The 22,984-nt window shown below is 44.0% G+C and overlaps 1 protein-coding gene across 1 annotated transcript in view; it reads left to right on the top strand.

Annotated features, from left to right (window-relative positions):
- The window catches only part of atrnl1a (attractin-like 1a), a gene marked incomplete at its 5' end in the record, with an annotated part of 358,740 nt that overhangs the window by 137,681 nt on the left and 198,075 nt on the right, over nucleotides 1–22,984 (top strand). The window contains 2 exon segments of the mRNA XM_053333595.1: nucleotides 16,634–16,728; nucleotides 17,274–17,352. Of these exon segments, the coding sequence (XP_053189570.1) occupies nucleotides 16,634–16,728; nucleotides 17,274–17,352 (174 nt within the window).

A 22,984-nucleotide genomic window follows, 5' to 3' on the forward strand; every position in this document is an offset into this window, starting at 1 on the left:
GGAGGGAGGAAGGAAATAAGGAAAGAAAGGAGGGAAGGAGGGAGGGAGGGAGGAAAGAATGAAGGAAAGGAGGGAGGGAGGGAGGAAGAAGGAAGGAAGGAAAGGAGGGAGGAAAGAATGAAGGAAAGGAGGGAGGGAGGGAGGAAGAAGGAAGGAAGGAAAGGAGGGAGGAAGGAAGGGAGGGAGGAAGGAAGGAAAGGAGGGAGGAAGAAGGGAGGGAAAAAGGGAGGGAGGGAGGAAGAAGGAAGGAAGGAAAGGAGGGAGGAAAGAATGAAGGAAAGGAGGGAGGGAGGGAGGAAGAAGGAAGGAAGGAAAGGAGGGAGGAAAGAATGAAGGAAAGGAGGGAGGGAGGGAGGAAGAAGGAAGGAAGGAAAGGAGGGAGGAAGGAAGGGAGGGAGGAAGGAAGGAAAGGAGGGAGGAAGAAGGGAGGGAGAAAGGGAGGGAGGAAAGAAGGAAGAAGGAAGGACAAGAGGGAGGAAGGAAGGGAGGAAGGAAAGGAAAGGAGGGAAGGAAGGAAGGAAGGACGGAGGATAGAAGGGAGGGAGGGAGGGAGGAAGAAGGAAGGACAGGAGGGAGGAAGAAAGGAGAGGAAAGAAGGAAGGAAAGAAAGGAGGGAGGGAGAAGGACAGGAAGAAGGACAGGAGGAAGGAAAGGAGGGAGGAAGGAAAGTATGACAGGAGGAAAGAAGGACAGACAGAATGAGGGAAGGAAGGAAGGAAGGAAGGAAGGAAGGAAAGAAGGAACAGTCAAAACAGACGGGGTCAATTTGACACGGGAGGACGACACAAACGTTAAATGCCATTTATGTTCCTTCTTTTACACACACACACACACACACACACACACACACACACACACACACACACACACACACACAGACTAACACACACACACACACACACACACACACACACAATGAGAAATGGAGTTGAGAGGAATATGCCCATCAGGGAGTCGCAGCGGTTGGTCAAAGAAATCTAATATTTGGTATTTTAATGCTCAGCAACGATCCAGCTATCATTTGAGAACACAAGCAACTTATTATTATTTTATATTTTTTTGTACTGAAGTTTTGAACCTGTGATATAATCTCAAGTGTGTCATATTTTCCTTCTGGGTGTTACAGATGATAGAGCTCTACATTATCAAAAAAACAAAAAAACATATGAGATAAGATTTAGTTTCACAGTTCACTGGATGCTTTGGTTTGCTGGACTCAGGACTGAGCTTTAAAGGCACTAGATGGCACCAATGCAATGCCCTTTTTATTATTGCCCTGTGCTGTGAAGGGCTTTAGATTACACACACACACACATACACACACACACACACACACACACACACACACACACACACACACACACACACACAGATACACAAACACATATGAACAGGTTTTAAGGGCTCTTAAAAGTGCGTCGCTCCTTTATCGCTATGGTTACAGCTGAAGTGGAGTGTGTTTTTTCAGACGTATTTGACGACAGCGTGTTCTGTCATTAATGTAACATTATCTTATTTGAATAAGAGGGAATATACACACATGGATGCACACAACACACACTCACTCTCTCTCTCTCTCTCTCTCTCTCTCTCTCTCTCTCTCTCTCTCTCTCTCTCTCTCTCTCTCTCTCTCTCTCTCTCTCTCACTCACACACACACACACACACACAGCAACAAGGAAAGGAAGGAAGGAAGGATGGATGGAGGAAGAAGTGAGGAAAGGAGGGAGGGAGGGAGAAGGAAGGAAAGGAGGGAAAAAGGAAGGACAAGAGGGAGGAAGAAGGAAGGAAGGAAGGAAGGATGGAGGAAAGAATGAAGGAAAGGAGGGAGGGAGGAAGGAAGGAAGGACAGGAGGAAGGAAAGGACGGAGGGAGGAAGGAAGGAAGGACAGGAGGAAGGAAAGGATGGAGGAAGGAAGGAAGGAAGGAAGGGGGATGGAGGGAGGAGGGAGGGAGGAAAGAAGGAAGGAAAGGATGGAGGGAGGAAGAAGGAAGGATGGAGGAAGGAAAGGAGGGAGGGAGGGAGGAAGAAGGAAGGAAAGAGGAAAGAAGGATGGAAAGGAGAGATGGAGGAAGGAAGGAAGAAAGGACAGGAGGAAGGAAAGGATGGAGGGAGGGAGGAAGGAAGGAGGGAAAAGTGTGTTGCTCTTTTATCGCCATGGTTACGGCTGAAGTGGAGTGTGTTTTTTCAGACGTATTTGACGACAGCGTGTTCTGTCATTAATGTAACATTATCTTATTTGAATAAGAGGGAATATACACACATGGATGCACACAACACACACTCTCTCTCTCACACACACACACACAGCAACAAGGAAAGGAAGGAAGGAAGGATGGATGGAGGAAGAAGTGAGGAAAGGAGGGAGGGAGGGAGAAGGAAGGAAAGGAGGGAAGAAGGAAGGACAAGAGGGAGGAAGAAGGGAGGGAGGAAGGAAGGAAGGATGGAAAGGAAGGAGGAAAGGAGGAAAGAATGAAGGAAAGGACGGAGGGAGGAAGGAAGGAAGGACAGGAGGAAGGAAAGGATGGAGGGAGGGAGGAAGAAGGGAGGAAGGAAAGAAGGAAGGAAAGGATGGAGGGAGGAAGAAGGAAGGAAAGAGGAAAGAAGGAGGGAAAAGTGCGTCTCTCCTTTATCGCTATGGTTACGGCTGAAGTGGAGTATGTTTTTTCAGACGTATTTGACGACAGCGTGTTCTGTCATTAATGTAACATTATCTTTTCACATGGATGCACACAACACACACTCTCTCTCTCTCTCTCTCTCTCTCTCTCTCTCACTCACTCACTCACTCACTCACTCACTCACTCACTCACTCACACACACACACACATACACACACACACACACACACACACACACACACACACACAGCCACACTATGAATTACAGATTTAAAAGCCATCCCACTTCCTTGTATACTTTGAGGGAAATATTAGCTTTAAATGTCATGGGAAGGAAAGTGCTGATAAAGAAAGATGACATGCAAAGTATACGTGATGTAAGAGATGCTGTCAGATTCAAGAGTTTAGGAGATGCTTCACCACCTGTGGGTTTCTTTTGATGTGAAAGAGAGAGATGGTGAAAAGTTATCAGGCAGATGACGGCAGAGAGATTAACTGGAATGTGAGAGGAGATGGTTTTTTTTGTTGGTATTAGCTCGTGTAGATGGTTCAGTACAGTTTTAACAAAGTCTATATAAGCTGTGGCTCATATTTAGGTCAACCTTTCTAAAAGCTTGTCATAAAAAAGTAGCACCAAGAAATTCTGTCTTTGCAAAGAAGGGTGAAAATAAGTAAAACAGACCCGGACATGTAACTGTTAAAGTACTGCAGACATTTTCTTCTAAACACATTAAATAGGTCATAAATGTATTTCTAAAAAAAGGTGTAAAAAGCATTTCAACCATTTAGATTTGAATTGTGGAGCTAGGCTTCACAAACTGTGTTTCAAGATTTCTGTGTTCAGGATTTAGTGATTAGCATAAACCCGCCCCTGCTGCTGTAGAGGTATAAATACATTCAGCACACACTACTACTACTACAGTCTACAGTTAGCCAGTTAGCTGTGTTCGCAAACCGAGCTAGCCGCCGAGCTAGCCACTGAACTAGCCACCGAGCTAGCCACTGAACTAGCCGCCGAGCTAACAGCTGAGCTAGCAGCAGAAAGCTCTCAGACGTAGCGTCCATGTTTCTGGTAGAGGTGGAGACTTTGATTGACAGGTGACACTTGGTAGGGGGCGGGGTTTCAGCGTTTGGGAGCAGAGAAAGAGGCTGATTTTTACACAACCTTGAAGCCTAATTTCATATATTTGGCAATTTTTTAAATCATTCAAATTTGGCAGGGTGGTTAACAACACACTTTTCTGTGGTATGTCAAACTCAGAACACATATTTATTCTTATTTTACACAGACTTTAACACTAGTCAGTCAAACTTTGCATGTGTGTCTAACAAAAAAACATGCAGGTTAGTCTAACTGGTGACTGTAGGAGTGAACAAGAGTGTGAATGGTTATCTGTCTCTACATACTGTATGTTAGCCCTGTGATTGACTGGCAGCCTCTCAACCAAAATCAGGCTGAGATTGATTCCAGCTCTCCTGTTTGACCCTCTAGAGGATAAGCTGTAACATAAAATGAATGAATGAATGTGACATTTATTCCTGTGTGGCATTTTGATCTCAGGATTGTACAAAATTGAGTTTAATAAGAATTATTGAATAGCCACGAATAAAGATTTATGTTCTTATTTTTTTTACTTTGCTCCCATGACAGAACCCACTGGTTGACTGAAATGAAATTTTATCACAAAATGTTGCTTTTATTAAATTCTAGTCAGTATTATCAGCCTCAGAAATGTGTTTTATAGGTTTTATTGAATCTTTATTTCATCAGACAGTTTCATTGAGATTAAGATTTTCTTCTCTAGGAGAGATCTGAAAAAAAATGATCATAAGACAAGAATATAATCAGGGAAGTGAGTTTTTGGCCGATCAACAGGCTGCTTTTATTCCACTCATGTGCAGAACTGCCTCCTCGTCTGCTTCAGAGAGCTTCAGCCTCCACACAAAACACTTCCAGGCTATCATAAGTCCAGGAACAGAGGTTAAGCACTTACCTCAAACATCCTTAAAAGTGAATAGAAAGCCATTATCTAAACCAAACAACCACTCAGAGCTGAACAGCTGAACATCATAGCCAGTCTAGTCCTCTTGACATCTGCCTCGCCTCTTCCATTTGTATGAAGGTAGTAGTACAAAGTCAAGTGTAAGCAGTCAACTAACACAGACAGGGTAGTGGATGTTTGCTCAGTTGCAATATGGCAGCAAGTTTATCATTCAGTCAACGAATCTTGAAAAAACAGCAAAAATAAGAAGTGATGTTAATAAATGCTAAAAGTTACCATCGCCAGTGTCTTCCAAAAACCCATCTGTGACTTCCATGAGTAGGTCTGGTTAACCCTTTATAGGACACTCATTGAAAGGAAGGGAGGAAGGAAGGAAGGAAGGAAGGGAGGAATGAATGAATGAATGAATGAATGAAGGAAGGAAGGAAGGAAGGGAAGGAAGGAGGGAGTAAGGAAAGGAAGGAAGGACCAAGGAAAGAAGGAAGGAAGGAAGGAAGGAAGGTAGGGGGGAGGAAAGAAAGAGAGAAGGAGGGAGGGAGGGAGGAAGGTAAGAAAGAAGGAAGGAAGGAAGAAGAAAGGGGGATGAGGAGGGAAAGAAGGAAGAGAGGAGAGAAGGAGGTAGGGAGGAAGAACAGATGGAAGTAAGGAAAGGAAGGAAGGAAGGACGGAGGAAGGAAAGAAGGAGGGAGGGAGGAAGGACAGATGGAAGGAAGGATGGAGGAAATAAGGAACGAGGGAGGGAGAAAGGAAAAGAGGAAGGGAAGAAAGAAGGCAGGGAAGAAGGAAAGGAAGGAAGGAAGGAAGGAAAGAAAGAAGGAAGGAAGGAAGGGTATTTTGGGATATTTACAGAAGTTACCAAATATAATTATTTGCCCAGTAAAGTCAAATATTACAGCAAAGTCAATTCATTGATTTACTTCTAAACATTTTATACATGTTTGAAAATATGATAACTATGCAGTACTGAATTGTGGAGATAGAGCCTTAAACTGTTTCTCACCCTCTCATTTTTCCTGATTTTCTGAGCCTGCAAAAAAGATTAACCCGCCTAGTGGCCAGTTATTGTTACTACATCTAACACTACTACTACTACAGTTAGCCAGTTAGCTGAGTTAGCCGCTGAGTTAGCCGCTGAGTTAGCCGCCGAGCTAGCAGCTGAGCTAGCAACAGAAAGCTCTCAGACGTAGCGTCCATGTTTCCGGTAGAGGTGGTGACTTTGATTGACAGGTGACACTTGGTAGGGGGCGGGGTTTCAGCGTTTGGGAGCAGAGAAAGAGGCTGATTTTTACACAACTTGAAGCCTAATTTCATATATTTGGTGATTTTTTTTAATCATTCAAATTTGGCAGGGTGGTTAACAACACACTTTTCTGTGGTATGTCAAACTCAGAACACATATTTATTCTTACTTTACACTGAGTTTAAATGTAATGGGACTCACACCGTGTCTCCTCCCTAGCAGCATAATTCAGTCCTGGTTGAACACAAAGGGACTGTGTTACTCCCTAAAAAAGCAGCCTCTATACTTCAGATAATGTTTTCATACATGCTGACTTAAATTGGTTCAGACTTGAGTTTTTTTTTGGATTGTAGCAAACCCTTTCTTCATTCATGCTTCTCTTTCCTCAATGGTTTTGCACATTGATATAACAATGTCATGCTACTTCTTCCAATGCTACTTCTTCTACCGGATAGTCAATATTCATGTGATGATAAGAGGTTTACCTGCAAAGAGAACGTTCTCACAGGTTGTATGCAGTGTTTTATGTTGAGGGCATTGTTGGTATTACAACCTGATATTGTCTCAGCCTCATATTAGCACATCAAACAGCTATTGTGCGCAATTGTATTTGGTTCATTACAGTAATAAATAATAATAATAATAATGCATTTTCATTTAAATCTTACAAATGAGTCCAGTTCTGCTTGTGGTTTCTTCCCATGAAAGGGGAGCTTTTCCTTTGCCGCCATCCCCTTTAAATTAAAGTCTGCTTTAATTAAACCTGCTCTATGTGAAAAATGCCATCCAGCCTTCCTTTATCCCTTCCTTCCTTCTTTACTTCGTCCTTACTGCCTTCCTTTCATTCCTCCCTTCCTTCTTTCCTTCTTTCCCTCCTTCCTTCCTCCCTTCTTTCCTTCCTTCCTTTCTTCCTCCCTCCTTTCCTTCCTTCTTCCTCCCTCCCTTCCTTCCTTCTTCCTCCCTTCCTTCCTTCCTCCCTCCTTTCCTTCCTTCTTCCTCCCTCCCTTCCTTCCTTCTTCCTCCCTTCCTTCCTTGACTCGAGTACAATAGGAGGGTTAAAGGGGAGTTTTTCCTTGCCGCCATCCCCTTTAAATTAAATTAAAGAGTACAATTTAGACCTTACCTATGTGAAAAATGGCTTTAAATTACTTTTGCTGTGATTTGGTGCTACTGTATATAAATACAAAATAGCTTGACTCTTAACAGTGGAGTTCTGCAGCACATAGAGCGTAAGCTAAGTCAAACATACGGGAACCCCTTACTCCAATCTCCAACTCTAATTTTTCAATAACATGCATCATTATTCTTGCTTATTTTCACTCACTGGTCACAGTCAAGGCTCCTGGTCAGCCTGTGGACATTTGACTTGATTCAGATGTGAAGGGACACATTTGCCTGCAATGGTTTTATTGGTTTGGCCCAGTTTAGATTAAATTGAGCTGATGTATTGAACTAGAATGAGTTTGACTCTCCTGACACAGACACTATACCTCTTAGCTGGTTTTGACCTCTTTTATTTGTGATTAGTTGAAAATGATGAATAGAAAATAACCGCCCCATTATCATTTAACTCTCTTGTTGTCCTCGAGTCAAGGAAGGAAGGGAGGAAGGAAGGGAGAGAGGGAGGAAGGAAGGAAGGAAGGAATGAGGGAGGAAGGAAGGGAAGAAGAAGGGAGGAGGAAGGAAGGAAGGAAGGAAGGGAGGAAAAGAAGGGAAGGAATGAAGGTAGGAGGGATGGAGGACGGAAGGGAGGAAAGAAAGGAGGAAAGGAAGGAGGAAGGGGGGTAAGAAGAATGAAGGAAGGGAAGAAGAAGGGGGGAAGAAGGAAGGGAGGAAAGGAAGGAAGGAAGGAAGGGAGGAAAGGAAGGTAGGAAAAAGGGATGGTAGAAGGAAGGAAGGATGGAAAGAAGGAATGGAGGAAAGGAAGGAAGGAAAAGAAGGGAAAGAATGAAAGTAGGAGGGAGGGAGGAAAGAAGGAAGGAAGGAAGGACGGAAGGAAGGACAGAAGGAAGGAAGAAAGGTGGATGGAGGAAGGAAGGAAGGAAGGAAGGAAGGACAGAAGGAAGGAACAAAGGTGGATGGAGGAAAGGAGGAAGGAAGAAAGATGATTAATTGGCATGAGCAAGATTAAGTTGATTAGAGTTTCTAACAGTCGGTTTCTATGTATCAGTCATATTTGAGTTAACACAGACTTGTGGAGGAGCTTTTAAAGGCTGTAAAAGTAGATGAAACAGCTCCAGTAAAGGTCTCAAATCAAAGTTGTGAAGCAATAAATAAACTTTTCACAACATTTTTCTTTTTAACTGAGGAATGCGACGGCCCCCGAGGCTCCTGACCTATTTTATAATTGGTTGCTAGGGATACCTGGGAAGTGGCTCATTAGGTGAGACGGCCAACACCTGAGTTGGTGTGAATGCTAGTTTTAAAAAGTCATGTGGTGAGTGAGTGTGGTGATTGTGACGAGAATAAGTTGCTGTCTGTTGAACATGTAGAGTTTTATATTTACTGCCAATATAAAGTCAGCAGGAGAACCAGAGGAACATATAACACAGTAAAAGGTATAGACTTGTGCTGTGTGACACAATGAAGTCAATGTCCAAGTAATAAATATAAAGTTCTGCTTTTTTAACCCTCCTGTCGTCCTCCCGGGTCAAATTGACCCCGTCTGTTTTGACTGTTCCTTCTTTTATTCCTTCTTTACTTCCTTCCATCCTTCCTTTCTTCTTTCCTTCCTTTCTTCTCCATCACCTCTCTAAAACTGACTTAATTTTTTTTTAAATAACAAAAGGTAGGATACTGTACAAGTCAATAAAACTTTATTTATCCCCATAAGAGCTATTATATGCAGCAGCTCGTCACCAAAATCAACCGATACACACACAGCTGATAGGACAGAATAAAAATAATACTGTTAACCACAAAGTAAAAAGCAATGAAAGGCTCTCAATCTAAACTGAAACTATAAATAAATACAGTTAAATGCTACAGTGACTATTGAATTGTACTGAAGATGAATGTTTGTATTTTGGGGGTAAATCTGTTTAATTCTGATATATAACATGGACTCAGGTCAAAGTCAGTGTGTCCATTTCATCTATAAGCTCCATGGATCAAACTCTGACTGAAACTTACTCAAACTGATCTAAATTCAGTCAGAATATTTAATAGTCTGTCAGGGGGATGTATTGGCTTTTTTTTTTTTTTTTTTTTTTGGCATGATAGGACCAATTAATCCATGTTTGGATAAAAGTCCAGACTGATTGCTTGTCAGTAAATATTGAGACATCCAGAAGTGATGTAAGATCATGTCCTAATGAACAGCCTCGGGCCAGGAACCATGTTGACTGCTCATCACTGACCTGCATCTGTACTCGGAGGTCTGAATCAGCTGCAGCAGTGACTCCCTTTACTTTACTTACCTCAGATATCACTTCAGCACAATAAGCTGGAATCTCTAATTTAATAATATTAGGAAAATAACATATATACAAAGCTACATTTAGTAAGGAAAGGAAGGAAGGAGGGAGGGAGGGAGGGAGGGAGAAAGGAAAAGAGTAAGGAAGGAATGAAGGAAGAAGGAATGAAAGGAGAAAGGAAGGAAGGAAGGAAAGGAGGATGGAAGGTAGGAAGGTGAGAAGGGAGGAAAGGAAAGAAGAAGGAATGAAAGGAGAAAGGAAGGAAGGAAGGAATGAATGAAGGAAGGAAGGAAGGAAGGAAGGAAGGAAAGGAGGATGGAAGGTAGGAAGGTGAGAAGGGAGGAAAGGAAAGAAGGAAGGAAGGGAAGAAGGAAGGAGGGAGGAGGGAGGGAGGAGGGAGTGAGGGAGGGAGAAAGGATAAGGGGAAGTAAGGAAAAGAAGGACAGAGGAAAGAAGGAAGGGAGGAATGTAGGGGGAGGAAAGAAAGAAGGAAAGGAGGAAGGAAGGTAGGAAGGAAGGAGAAAGAAGGAAGGAAGGAAAGGAAGGAAGGAAGGAAGGAAGGAAGGAAGGGAGGGAGGGAGGGAGGGTGGTAGCAAGAAGGAAGGAAAGGAGGACGGAGAAAGGAAAAGAGGATGGAAGGAAAAAAGGACATAGGAAAAAAGGAAGGGGGGGAAGGAAGGATGGGAGGAAGAAGGAAGGAAAGGAGGGAGGCAGGAATCTCTAATTGAAATTGATTGTATGTAAAACATCACCCAGCCATCGTTGAGATGTGTCATGACATCACTATACAGTCTGATTATGTGTTGTTGCATCACTAATTAGCCTTTAATTGCGATAGTGAGGCTGTCAGTAAATATTGGAGCTGACTAGACGCTTTCCCAGCATGCCTCAGGGCAGCGAGTGGCTCTGAAGCTCTGATTGCGTGACTGGTGTTGGCTGGTAATTCATCTGATTGCCGAGTCTTTTCAGTGGAAGTTGTTGGAGATGTAAAAATGACCCATAAAAACAAACTTGACTACACAAAGCATGACCTGATTCATACAGTATGAGCTGCAGTTGCGTGCATGCTAGCAGCTCTCTCTCTTCCCCTTTAGAGTCGCTGTCCAATGAACTGGCAGTATAGCGATGAAGAGTCACGAGCAATGAAAGGTAAGAAGCCAGAATACAGAAGACAGAGCTCACGAGAGGCTTTTATGTTTGTTTTAATCCTCCTGTCATCCTCCATCTCTTTTGACTGTTCCTTCTTTCTTTCCTTCCTTCCTTCCTTCTTTAATTTTTCCTTCGTTCTTCCCCTCCTTCCCTTTCTTTGCTGCCTCCCTCCTTACTACTTTCCTTCCTTCCTCCTTCCCTCCCTCTTTCCTTACCTCCCTTCCTTCTCTCCTTTCTTCCTTCCTCTCTCCTTCCTTCCTTCCTTCCTTCTTCCTTCCTTCATTCTCCTCCCCCTCTCTCCCTCCTTACTCCCTCCCTCCTTACTCCTTTCCTTCCTTCCTTCCCTCCTCCCTCCTTACTCCTTCCTTTCCTTCCTTCCTTCCATCCATCCTCCTGTCCTCCATCCCTCCCTCCTTACTCCTTTCCTTCCTTCTCCTCCTTCTTCCTTTCTTTCCCCCTCTCCCTCCTTACTCCTTTCCTTCCTTCCCTCATTCCTTCCTCTCTTCCCTTCTCTCATTACTTCATTCCTTCCTACTTTCCTTTCCTTTCCTCCATCCTCCTTTCTTACTCCTTTCCTTCCTACTTTCTTCCCTTCCATCCTCCCTTTCCTTCCTCCTACTCCTTTCCTCCCTCCTTACTCCTTTCGTTCCTTCCTTCCTTCCTTCCTTCCTTCCTTCTTTCCTCCCTTCCTCTTGTCCTTCCTTGACCTGAGGACAACAGGAGGGTTAACTAAGATGAAGTGATAGAAGGAGGAGGAAAGATTATTAATGTTTGAATTGAAAATGACAAAACACAAATAATGCAGCTATATTGAAAACTATACTTTGCTTTTTTATCTCTGAATGGGAAGAACATTACAAAGACAATCCTGGAAATGGTCATGCCAAACAAACTAAACCCCCCAAAACCTAAAAACCATGACCCACAAAAGCACAATTCAGACCAAACAGTGGGCTTGTTGAACCGCTGCAACCCTAGTGACCGCCCCCTAATTAGACATCCCTAGTAGCTGACTGTGATGGACTATGACAAGTGGTTCATTAAAGCGTTGTCCTGGCGATCCCTGCTGATAAACGCTAGCCTGACTGAGGGGCAAACTCATTAAAACACACAACGTTGCTTTTCACCAATTGACTGGTAGCTCAATATGACAGCGTTAACTGAACCACAGCGTCGCTCCGTGCACTTCCTCTTCTCACCCGAGTGAGATGAGACACACTCGGCCGTCAGTAGCTGGACGCCTCACATTCCATCAGGAGAGAAAAACCTTTTGATCAACACGACTTTCTGACTGCTGCTTTATCAAACGCTTGTTAGCATTGTCAAGAGTTTTTCTGTGTGTGTGTGTGTGTGTGTGTGTGTGTGTGTGTGTGTGTGTGTGTGTGTGTGTGTTTGTGTGTGTGTGTGTGTGTGTGTGTGACGAGGCTTCAGTTTGTGTTTTTGTTCCATAACAGCGTGTTCAAATTTCCTCCCTTCCTTCCTTTCCTTCCTTCTTCCTCCTCCCCTCTACCCTCCCCCCCTTCCTCCTTTCCTCTGTTCTTCCTTCCTCCTTTCCTCCTTCCCTCCCTCCTTTCCTTCTTTCCTCCTTCCTTCCTCCCTTCCTCCCTCCTTTCCTTCCTTCTTCCTCCTTTACTTCCTCCTTTCCTTCCTTCTTCCCTCCTCCCTCCTCCCCTCCTTCCTTCCTATTTTCCTCCTTCTTTACTACCTTCCTTCCTTCTTTCCTTCCTCCCTCCTTCTTTCCTTTCCTCCCTCCCTCCTTCTTTCCTTCCTTCCTTCCTTCTTTCCTTTCTTCCTTCCTTCTTACTTTCCTTCTTTCCCTCCTTCCCTCCTTCCCCCCTTCCTTCTTCCTTCCTTCCTTCCTCCCTCCCTCCTTTCCTTCCTTCTGCCTTCCTCCCTCCCTTCCTTCCTTCCTTCCTTCCTTCCTTCCTTCCTTCCCTCCTTTCCTTCCTCCCTCCTTTCCTTCCTCCTTTCCTTCCTTCTTCCTCCCTTCCATGTATATATTTAATAGGTGTAGTTTTGCCCCTGCAGTCTATAATGACCCCTCCTCTATTACAGCAGCTCGTCTGCTCCACCTTCACATACATTGATTTTCTGCATGTTGTAACCTCAGAGTTAAATGATGTACAGCTTGGACACTGGTGTGACTGTTAACCTTTGTGACCGGCCGTCTCTCACATCAGGGCAGAGTTTGTAATATACTGGAGAGGGAGAGGAGGAGGAGGAGGGGGAGGGAGAGGGGGATGGGGGTCACCTGACCTCATACATACCTCTAAGTTACCTTGACCTAGAGTCTAGATGTGATATTGAATCTGTGTTGTCCTCGTGTTTTCTCCCTCCCTCCCTCCCTCCCTCCTTCCTTCCTTTCCTTCCTTCCTTCCTTCCTTTCCTTTCCTCCCTTCCTTCATTCTCTCCTTCCTTCCTACCTTCCTTCCTCCTTTCCTCTTTCTTCCTTCCTACCTTCCTCCCTCCCTCCTTTCCTTCATTCCTTCCTTCATTCCTCCCTTCCTCCCTCCCTCCTTCCGTCCTTTCCTTCCTCCCTTCCTTCTTTCCTTTCCTCCCTACCTCCTTCCCTCCTTTCCTTCCTACCTCCTCCCTCCTTTCCTTCCTTCTTCCTCCCTTGACCTGATCTCATACCTGCCTCTAAGTAACCTTTCCCTCCAGTCTAGATGTGATATTGACTCCATGTTGTCCTCGTGTTTACTCCTCTCCTCTCCTTCCTTCCTTTCCTTCCTCCCTTCCTACCTTCCTTCCTCCCTCACTCCCTCCCTCCTTCCTTCCCTTCCTTCTTTCCTTTCCTCCCTTCCTTCCTTCTCTCCATCCTACCTTTGTTCTTTCCTTGCCTCCCTTTCTTCCTTCTCTCCTTCCTTCCTTCCTTCCTTCCTTTCTCCCTTCCTTCTCTCCTTCCTCCCTACCTCCTTCCCTCCTTTCCTTCGACCTCGTACATACTGTGTTTACTCCTCTCCTCTCCTTCCTTCCTTTCCTTCCTCCCTTCCTACCTTCCTTCCTGTCCTCGTGTTTACTCCTCTCCTCTCCTTCCTTCCTTTCCTTCCTCCCTTCCTACCTTCCTTCCTCCCTCACTCCCTCCCTCCTTCCTTCCCTTCCTTCTTTCCTTTCCTTTCCTCCCTTCCTTCCTTCTCTCCATCCTACCTTTGTTCTTTCCTTGCCTCCCTTTCTTCCTTCTCTCCTTCCTTCCTTCCTTCCTTTCTCCCTTCCTTCTCTCCTTCCTCCCTACCTCCTTCCCTCCTTTCCTTCGACCTCATACATACTGTGTTTACTCCTCTCCTCTCCTTCCTTCCTTTCCTTCCTCCCTTCCTACCTTCCTTCCTCCCTCACTCCCTCCCTCCTTCCTTCCCTTCCTTCTTTCCTTTCCTCCCTTCCTTCCTTCTCTCCATCCTACCTTTGTTCTTTCCTTGCCTCCCTTTCTTCCTTCTCTCCTTCCTTCCTCCCTTACTTCCTTTCTTCCTTCCCTTCTTTCCTCCCTTCTTCCTCCCTTGACCTGACCTCATACCTACCTCTAAGTAACCTTACCCTCCAGTCTAGATGTGATATTGACTCCATGTTGTCCTCGTGTTTACTCCTCTCCTCTCCTCTCCTGTCTCTAACGTGTTTTCCTCAGCGAGGCGACGCCGCTCCGCCAGCCAGGTGTTACAAATGGGAAATAATGAGTTGTTAACAAGCATTAAATGAAACCTCAGCCAGATATCCTGACAAACTGACATTGTAGCTGACTTCACGCTTGTTTTATTTTTTTTTTGTGTTGATTCCTTATTCGACGCAGACTGCTGGAATATCAGATTACGTTCCGGGTGAAGGGCTTTCTCTCCTTCTCCAGTCGCTGTGTATTGTTTCATATAGGCTGAATCAGCTTACACATTATATGGTAATAAGATCACCCATCTGTGAACCTGAGAAATTGGCATAGACTATTTCTATTTCAGTTCTTCTGGGGGGGGAATCGTTAATAGCTTTAGCAGATACCTTGATACAATTCATCCGGAGTGAGAATTCACACATTTTTTTTTTTTTTTTTTTGGCACGCGTGTAATAATTGAGACTCCCTAAGTGAAAACTGCTGTCAGATTTTTCTCAGATGGGATTTGTAATTAGCTGAGATGAACTTTTAAACCTGTCTGATGCTCTTGTTCCTTAACTGCCTTGAAATCAAACATATTGGGAAACACACACAGAGAGAAAGGGGTGGGGGAGGGGGGGGGGGGGGGGCACATATACTGTACATATTCACAGCCAACACATATTGTATAAACAGGAAGTCCTTATCCTCCCTCCCCCTCTTCCTCATCCTCACCACCCAAATACTCTGAAGTTGTACTGACGACCCTTATGGGATAAACAAGTGCGCAGTAGCAGTGCATGTCTGCCTGCGAGGGAGGGAGGGAGGGAGGGAGGAAGCGAGGGAGAGATGTTAAGAAAAAAAAAAGTCTCGTCTTTGATCTGATGATATCTGGTGTTCGGGCTAAGTCGCCATGAAGGCTGAACAAAACAAGAGTGTTTGTCAAACATAATTTGCTTTCGTCTTGGTGACGCCCCGGGATTGTACAGCAGCTGTAAGGAAGGTGTGATATGTAACATCTCTCTCTCTCTCTCTCTCTCTCTCTCTCTCTCTCTCTCTCTCTCTCTCTCTCTCTCTCTCTCTCTCTCTCTCTCTCTCTCTCTACTGTTCGTGACACAAAGTTTTTCCGCTCCGTTAGTTGAACAGCTCTTACAGTATCTCTGCTGACTGCTGCCACTCTGAGTGTGGAGGGGGAGAGGAGGGGGGGGGGGGGGGGGGGGGGGGGTGAGGGAGTGTTTGAGTTATTTTAGGGTTTTTCTGAATGTGTGACAATTGTACGTCTCTGTTTTATTAAAGGATGTCAAAAGTGTCTCTCTCTCACACTCACTCTCTTTCTCTGTCTCTCTCTCTCTCTCTCTTTCTCTCTCTCTTTCATTCTCTCTGTCTCTGTCTCTATGTCTCTCTCTCTCTCTCTCTCTCTCTCTCTCTCTCTCTCTATGTCTCTCTCTCTCTCTGTCACTATCTCTCTCTGTCTCTCTCTCTCTTTCTCTGTCTCTCTCTCTTTCTCTCTCTCTTTCACTCTCTCTCTCTCTCTCTCTCTCTCTCTCTCTCTCTCTCATCTACACCTATCTTCAGATTAAAATAAACATTTAAAAGTGTGTAATAAATCTGCAGTGCATCACGGATATAAGAGGTTAGGGTAGTTTGTGTGACTTTTCCTTAATTTTAAGTTAAACTTCTCATCTTGCATCATTTAACCTGCTGGAAACTAACCGACTTCCTAAAATAACCAGACTGTTAAAAAAACATGAACTTTTCTTTGAGCTTGAAATCAAAGAATATATTTGTTTCTGGCCTGAGTGTGTTTTAACCTGAGCTGCCCTTGGATGCGCACACACACACACACACACACACACACACACACACACACACACACACACCTGGATTACCCTGAGGGGTTCGTGGTCAGCAGTCACGCTGATTAACTGCCAAAATATCCTCTCCTCCTGTTATCCTCTCATGGCCACATAGCTGCTTTCTCTCCTCATCGCCTCTTCTTTTCCCTCTCCTCCTCTTCCTCCTCCTCTTCCTCCTCGTTGATTTCCCCCCTTCGTCTCCTCCTGTCCAGGCGGGCAGACAAGGTGACCCAGCGTGGCTCCTGCTGTCCGTCCAGATGTTGAATCACTGTGCGTTGGTCATTGTCTGGCTGACAAAGGGTCGCTTCCAGACACTCAATAGGAGCCGCTTTCAAAAACCATTAAATCTCTGACAGAACATGATTATTTCCACTCCGACTCTTCTTCTATTGATCGGCTCGTCAGTCTTAAGAAAGCAGCGTTCTCATTGCGAGCGCTCGTCCTTCATATTTATAAAACATTTACCTGCACGCACACATGCACACACACACACACACACACACACACACCTGGAAGCCATGATTGAGATCTTAGGCCTCATCTCCACATCTTCTATAAATGAATATCGACTCACGTGTTTTAACTTTCATAAATCTGTCTGTGTTTGATGCTGACGTCAGAAGAATGGAGGTTTTATTTGAAGAGGAGAAATGAAGAAATATGAAAACGTATAGATTGATTATTATAAACAATTTAAATCTCTTAATGGTCCTATTTTGTTTTAAAATGTCTCTCTTCCTGTCTTTCTCTCTCTCTCTCTCTCTCTCCGTTGCCTAGACAACCTGTTGATCGATTACCAGTTTACCTTCAGTCTGCTGCAGGAGGACGACCGACACTACACCGCTATCAACTTTATGGCTACGCCTGAACAGGTAACACACACACACACACACACACACACACACACACACACACACACACACACACACACATATCCACACTCATTACAACTCATTTAGGGTTTAAGTACAAGCTTTTTTTAAGGTATTTATGACTTTTAGTTCTTCCTTCTGTCCTTCCTCCCTTTCTTCCTTCCCTCATTCTCTCCATCCTTCCTTCCTTCTGTCCTTCCTTCCTTTCTTCCATCTTTCCTTCATTCCTTCCTTCCTTCCTTCTGTCCTTCCTCCCTTCCTTCATTCTGTCCTTCTTCCCTTTTTTCCTTCCCTCATTCTCTCCGTCCTTCCTTCCTTCCTTCCATCTTTCCTTCATCCCTTTCTTCCATTTTTCCTTCTTGTCTTCTTTTCGTTCCTTCTTTCCATTCATCCCTCCTTCCTTTATTTCTGCCCTCCTTCCTTCCATCTTTAAAATGGTCCGGCCCACATGAGATCAAATTGGGCTGTATGTACCTCTAGTCTACTGTCAATAAAGTTTTATTTTCTCCTCTGTTTAAATCTTTTTCCTGTTTTTTTGTTTGCAGGCCAACAAGAACCTCGACATGTCCATCAACGCCTCGAACAACTTCAACCTCAACATCACCTGGTCCTTAAGCTCAACAGGTAGAGAGAAACTTCACTTATTTTTATATATATGTATATATATATATAGTTTCTAAAACAAAGGAGGGGAGTGAGGGAGGAAGGAAGTAAGGAAGGAAGGAAGAAAGGGAGGAAAGGAGGTAGGAAGGAAGAAGGGAGGAAATGATGGAGGGAGGGAGGGAGGAAGAAAGGAAGGAAGGGAGGGAGGGAGGGAGGAAAGAAGGAAGGAGAGAGAAAGGGAGGGAGGGAGGAGGGAAAGAAGGACAGAGGAAAGAAGGAAGGAGGGAGAAAGGAAAAGAGGAAGGGAGGAAGGAGGGAAAGAAGGCCAGAGGAAAGAAAGGAAGGATGGAGGATATAAGGAAGGAAGGTAGGAGGGAGGGAGGGAGGGAGGAAAGAAGGAAGGAAAGAGAAAGGAAAAGAGGAAGGGAGGAAGGAGGGAAAGAAGGACAGAGGAAAGAAGGAAGGGAGGAAGGAGGGAAAGAAGGACAGAAGGAAGGAAGGAAGAAAGGGGGATGGAGGAATTAAATAAGGAAGGGTGGAAAGAAAGTGAGAAGGAAGGAGGAAGGAAGGACAGACAGAAGGAAGGAAGGAATGAAAGAAGGAACAGTCAAAACAGAGGGTACTTTAGCTTTGTTTCACCTGATTGTGTAAAAAACATGTTATTATTACTTTAATTTATAATTAGATGATATTTAGTGAGTTAATTCTCTTTACATTCAACCTGAGGTCTAATCACTGTGAAAACACCTGTGGGTTGGTCCTTAATTAGGAGAGTAATCCAACAATAAACAATAACATTTAACTCGCTGGATTTGAGAGAAACGTTAAACTGTCGAGAGGAATTTAATAAAACTGTTAGAAGCAATCTTTAAAAAGAAGAAAAAAACCATTATCCGTCATTTTGGGAAATTTCTGACATTTGTGGCTAATGAAAGAGAAATGAGCTGTGATGTAAAACTTAATTTGATTAGAGTTTGAGACTCTGGTTGATGGTGGAGTGAATTCAATTTAATTCAATTGAAAGAAGAACAGACGTTTAGGTTGCCAACACAAGTGTGAAATAAACACAACAACTATCGTAGATGAGGGAGGGAGGGAGGAAAGGAAAGAAGGAAGGAAGGAAAGGAAAGAGGGGAGGAAGAAGGAAGGAAAGGATGATGTCTGATGGAGTGTCTGACAGCTGTGAATCACTGCTCACACACACAGGCCCCTCCCCCTTCCTCCTCACAGGCCCCTCCTCTTTCCTCGTCACATGCCCCTTCCTCTTCACACTCCCATCCCCCTTCTCCTCACAGCCCCTCCCCCTTCCCCCTCACAGGCCCCTCCCCCTTCCTCATCACAGGTCCCTCCCCCTTCCTCCTCACACGCCCTTCCCCTTTCCTCCTCACAGGCCCTTCCCCCTTCCTTCTCAGCTCGGTCAAGATCATATCTCTGAGTTTCTAGGTAAGGTATAGCCATGTGAAAGTCACTGTAAAGCGTTTTATATCTAACTGTGTGGAGTGTAGTTCATGAAGGGACTTTGGAGGCAGGGCAGGAGTGCAGCGGAGAGGGAAGGGGATCTGAAAGTTGTACTTCTTGGAATTTGATGCTAAGTCCTCTCTCTCCTCAAAGTTACCAACTGCAGCTTTAATCAACAGACGACCACGTAGAGAATCTGCTACTAAGTTAATGTAAACAGCTTGAATGTGTATCATTTGTAAAGTAACATCTCACCTAAATGAATGCTGCAGTGAGTCCGTCTATTTAAGAAACTGAGGCAATGTGGATAATGTCTTGAAGCCCCTGGTCTCCATGGCGATTAATTTAGTAATTGCTTTTGTAGCTTAGTTGTTGTCACTTTGTTGACGGATTTGCCCCGGCTGCACTCTGCCAGTGTAGTCAGATGAACGATAACTATAACTGTAACCATAGCAACAACGACACTGAGAAGGATAACGTCTTGTAAACAGCTGTGTCTGCAGATAATTATCGATGAGCTGTTACTGCTAACTTTAGTCTGATGTACGGAGAAAGGAAAAGAAAAAGCAGGAGAGTTCAGAGGTTGGTGCTGATTCAGTGAGTTGATCAGAGGTATTTCAGACACTAGTTGCTTTGATGTTTCAGTATTTACAGACCAAACTGACCTGCAGCAGATTTTGAAGCATGGTGTGTAAAAAGTGACTCACAGTATGAGCACAGATCCGCTTACAAAGATCCACTAACTTTGTGTTTTTACATTATAATAGAGAAAGAATTTTGGGTATCTTTCTGATAATAAAGATCTATCTAAAGAAATCACCTCTGTCATCCAGCTCCAGTTTACAGTCGGTCAGTCTGTGGTGAGAGAGGAGCAAAGCTGTATTTCATCTGAAGCCCTTTTCCATCCACAGCAGCTCAGAAGTCTCACCGCTATGTTTGCACTCTGCTGTATTTCAACCAGCAGATATGGAAGTTTTTTTTTCTTTGTGTGTCTTTTTGAGTGGTTGTAATCTGTAAGGTCGTAAACGTCCATGATGTCTTGCTGCAGGTGGTTAAAAAGGGCAGCTTGTTTTTTTTTTTTACCTCCTACTGTGGTGAAGTAGGTGCACACGGTCGAGTCTGATTGAGGAAGCTGAGTCTGTACATGGTCAAGGATTTCCTTTAGTGTTGAATCAGTCACAAAGTATTCTCCAGTTTACTCTAGTTTTTATTTGATTCTTTCTAACTTGTCTTTTATAATGTGGTTTAGTCTAGAAGAGGCCTCTGCTTGTGTTGGTCTCTCTAAAGGTTCATTTATGCTCAACATACATACGACATACATGAAAATGTTTCCGTCCTTTTCCAACGATGTTACCGTCACTGCTCACATACTTCCAAGCGTCCTTTACGTTAGCATGGATGTTAACCAATACATCCACCAGGGGGCAGCACAGAGTCAAAAACAAACATGGCGACTGTGGAGGAGATATTGATAATGTTCCTCTTGCATTAAAGACAAAAACCATATGTTTAAAGTTTCTAACCAACTCACACAACCTTTCCTCAAAAAGTTCCTCCATTGTTATTTCTTCTTCGTGTCTCACTAGAGCTACGTATCGAGTAGTGACAGCAACACTGCCCCCCCCCCATGGTTTCCGGTGGTACTGCTCCGTTTGGTCCGTATCCGTAAGCTTTATAGAAACGTGCAGAAATAGAGAAGGAAGGTAGGAAAGAAAGAGAGAAGGAGGAAAGAAGGAAGGGAGGAAGGAATAAGGAAGGAAAGGAGGGAGGAAAGGAAAGAATGAAGGAAAGGAGGGAGGAAGGAATGAAGGAGGGAAGAAACAGGGATGGAGGAAGTACAGACGGAAGGAAGGAAGGGAGGAAAGAAGAATAAGATGGGGTCAATTTGATCCGGGAGGACATCGGTGTCCTCAATGGTAGCTATGGAAACGGACAGAAGGCTCCGTCTGTATCTGGATCCATATTTAACGTTGAGCATAAATGGGCCTTAAGTGTCTCTCTATAGGTGAGGGCTTTACTCCGGAGCGCTCCATGGTTGCTTTCCTTTTAGCTGATTATAACATTTAAATACTCTCTTTTGAATATTTTTATAATTAGCCGGCATCATCCTAATTCTGCTCTGCGTGCGTTATTTGGAGAATGGATTTGCAAAACGCTTCCATGCAGAGTCTCAACTGCGGTGTTTTTTGTCCCCTTTCTGTCATGTCTCGGTCGGTGAGCGGACCCCTCACACCTCACAGCCATAAAAGAGGGAATTATGTTTAGTCTCACTGTAGAGCTGTGTCATTTAGCCGTCTGTCTGTAAAACTATCTTCCACCGGCGGCGGCCCGAGTGTCCTTTAAGTGAAAACGGTCGGATCCACTCTCTCGCTTGCGTCCCGGGGATTTCCCCCTCTCGACAAAACACATCAGAAGCTATTTTGAATTTTTTGGGCATTAGGGCGTTTTTATACATTCTCCCTCCTGATTTCAATTAAGATAAAAGCATACTGCTTTCACACTCAGTGTCTTTGGGGCCTGGAGCCTCTTCAGTTATGGACTCTGTGTGTGTGTGTGTGTGTGTGTCTGTGTGTGTGTGTGTGTGTGCGGAGAGTATTACAGAGTGTTTAATGGCCCTGATAAAGCAGGAGGTGGAAATATTTTATTCAGAACGTCTGAAAAAGTCGGCCATTAACAGAGAACTGCTTATAATGCTCTGAAGCGTAGTGAAATCAGACCACTCCAGCGCTGAGAGAAATTTACAAGCTGCCTCTGAATTACTGCAAAGTGTCACGGAGATGCCTTTTTTTTTTTTTTTTTTCTTCTTCTTCTTCTCTCCGCTGAATGTTAATTTGGCCGCTTGAGATGAAAGACACGCCTTGATATTTAAAAAAAAAAAAAAAAAAAAAGAGACTGCTTTGCATCAAACCTGCTCACTTATTACTGTAGGTGTGAAAATGTCTTTACAGCAGGGGGGTCAAATATGAGGCCCGTGGGCCAGAACCGGCCCGCTGAGGAGTCCTATCAGGCCCACTTTACTTCCTGTGTTCTTTTCTTTCCATCTTTCCATCCACTTTTTTTTCCTTCCATCTGTCCTTTCTTTCATTCTTTCTTTCCTTCCTTCCTGTCTTCTCTTCCTTCCATCTGTCTGTCACTCCTTCCTTCCTTCCTTGCTTCCATCTTTCCTTCCTGTCTTCTCTTCCTCCCTTCCTTCCTTCCATCTGTCCTTCCTTCCTTCCTTCCATCTGTCCTTTGTTTCTTTCTTTCTTAGTTTCGTTCCACCCTGTCTTGTCTTCCATCCATCTGTCTTTCACTCCTTCCTCCCTTTCTTGCTTTCATATTTCCCTCCTGTCTTCTGGACATGGAAGACCCTAACCGGCCCACGTAAGATCAAATTGGGCTGTATTTGAAGATGAGTTGGTGTGTGTATGTGTGTGTGTGTGTGTGTGTGTGTGTGTGTGTGTGTGTGTGTGTGTGTGTGTGTGTGTGTGTGTGTGTGTGTGTGTGTGTGTGTGTGTGTGTGTGTGTGTGTGTGTGTGTGTGTGTGTGTCTCTCATTGTACTGGCTTCTGCAGTGTTTTTAAACTGGGAAGAACCAATTTAAGGTGTGTGTTGACATTGGAGGCGTTCAGGTACAGTGTTGAGCGTAGGTCATCCAAGTTCTGGAAACTCTCTGAGCTCACAATGACTGTAGTTAGTAGTTATGTCCCTAAAACTGTGGAAAAATAGACTTGAAGTGTAAGATTATGCATCTCAGACGTACGTGAGATGGATGAATTAAAAACACAGCTGAGATAGTTTCAGTGTCTGGTGTTAGAGTCACAAGGGAGTGAAGTTTTCCATCTTTTGTGATCTCAACTTATTATATCTCCTAAACTCACGTAGACTTTGCTTTTCCTTTTTTTTAATCTGACCATCTTTAATTTTTACTCCCAATTCAGTTTCAGTCCAGATTAATTATATTAAGTAAAGATGAGCCTTTTGGACCAAACTTCTAAATGTGTAATTTAATATTGCAACAGCGATGTGGCATATTGTGTTATACAAATTCAGTTTAAAGAAAAATACAAAAAAATAGACCTAAAATCCTAAAATCTTGATTAATTGTCACATTAATCAAAGTATATCTGATTAAATACAACTGAGGACTAGATTCTCCGTCCTCACAGTTGAGCTCTTATACATTATTTTATACTGAAAAATCGGCGGTAAACTTT

The sequence above is a fragment of the Scomber japonicus genome, chromosome 14, assembly GCF_027409825.1.
Source record: "Scomber japonicus isolate fScoJap1 chromosome 14, fScoJap1.pri, whole genome shotgun sequence".
NCBI classification, from domain to species: Eukaryota; Metazoa; Chordata; class Actinopteri; order Scombriformes; family Scombridae; genus Scomber; species Scomber japonicus.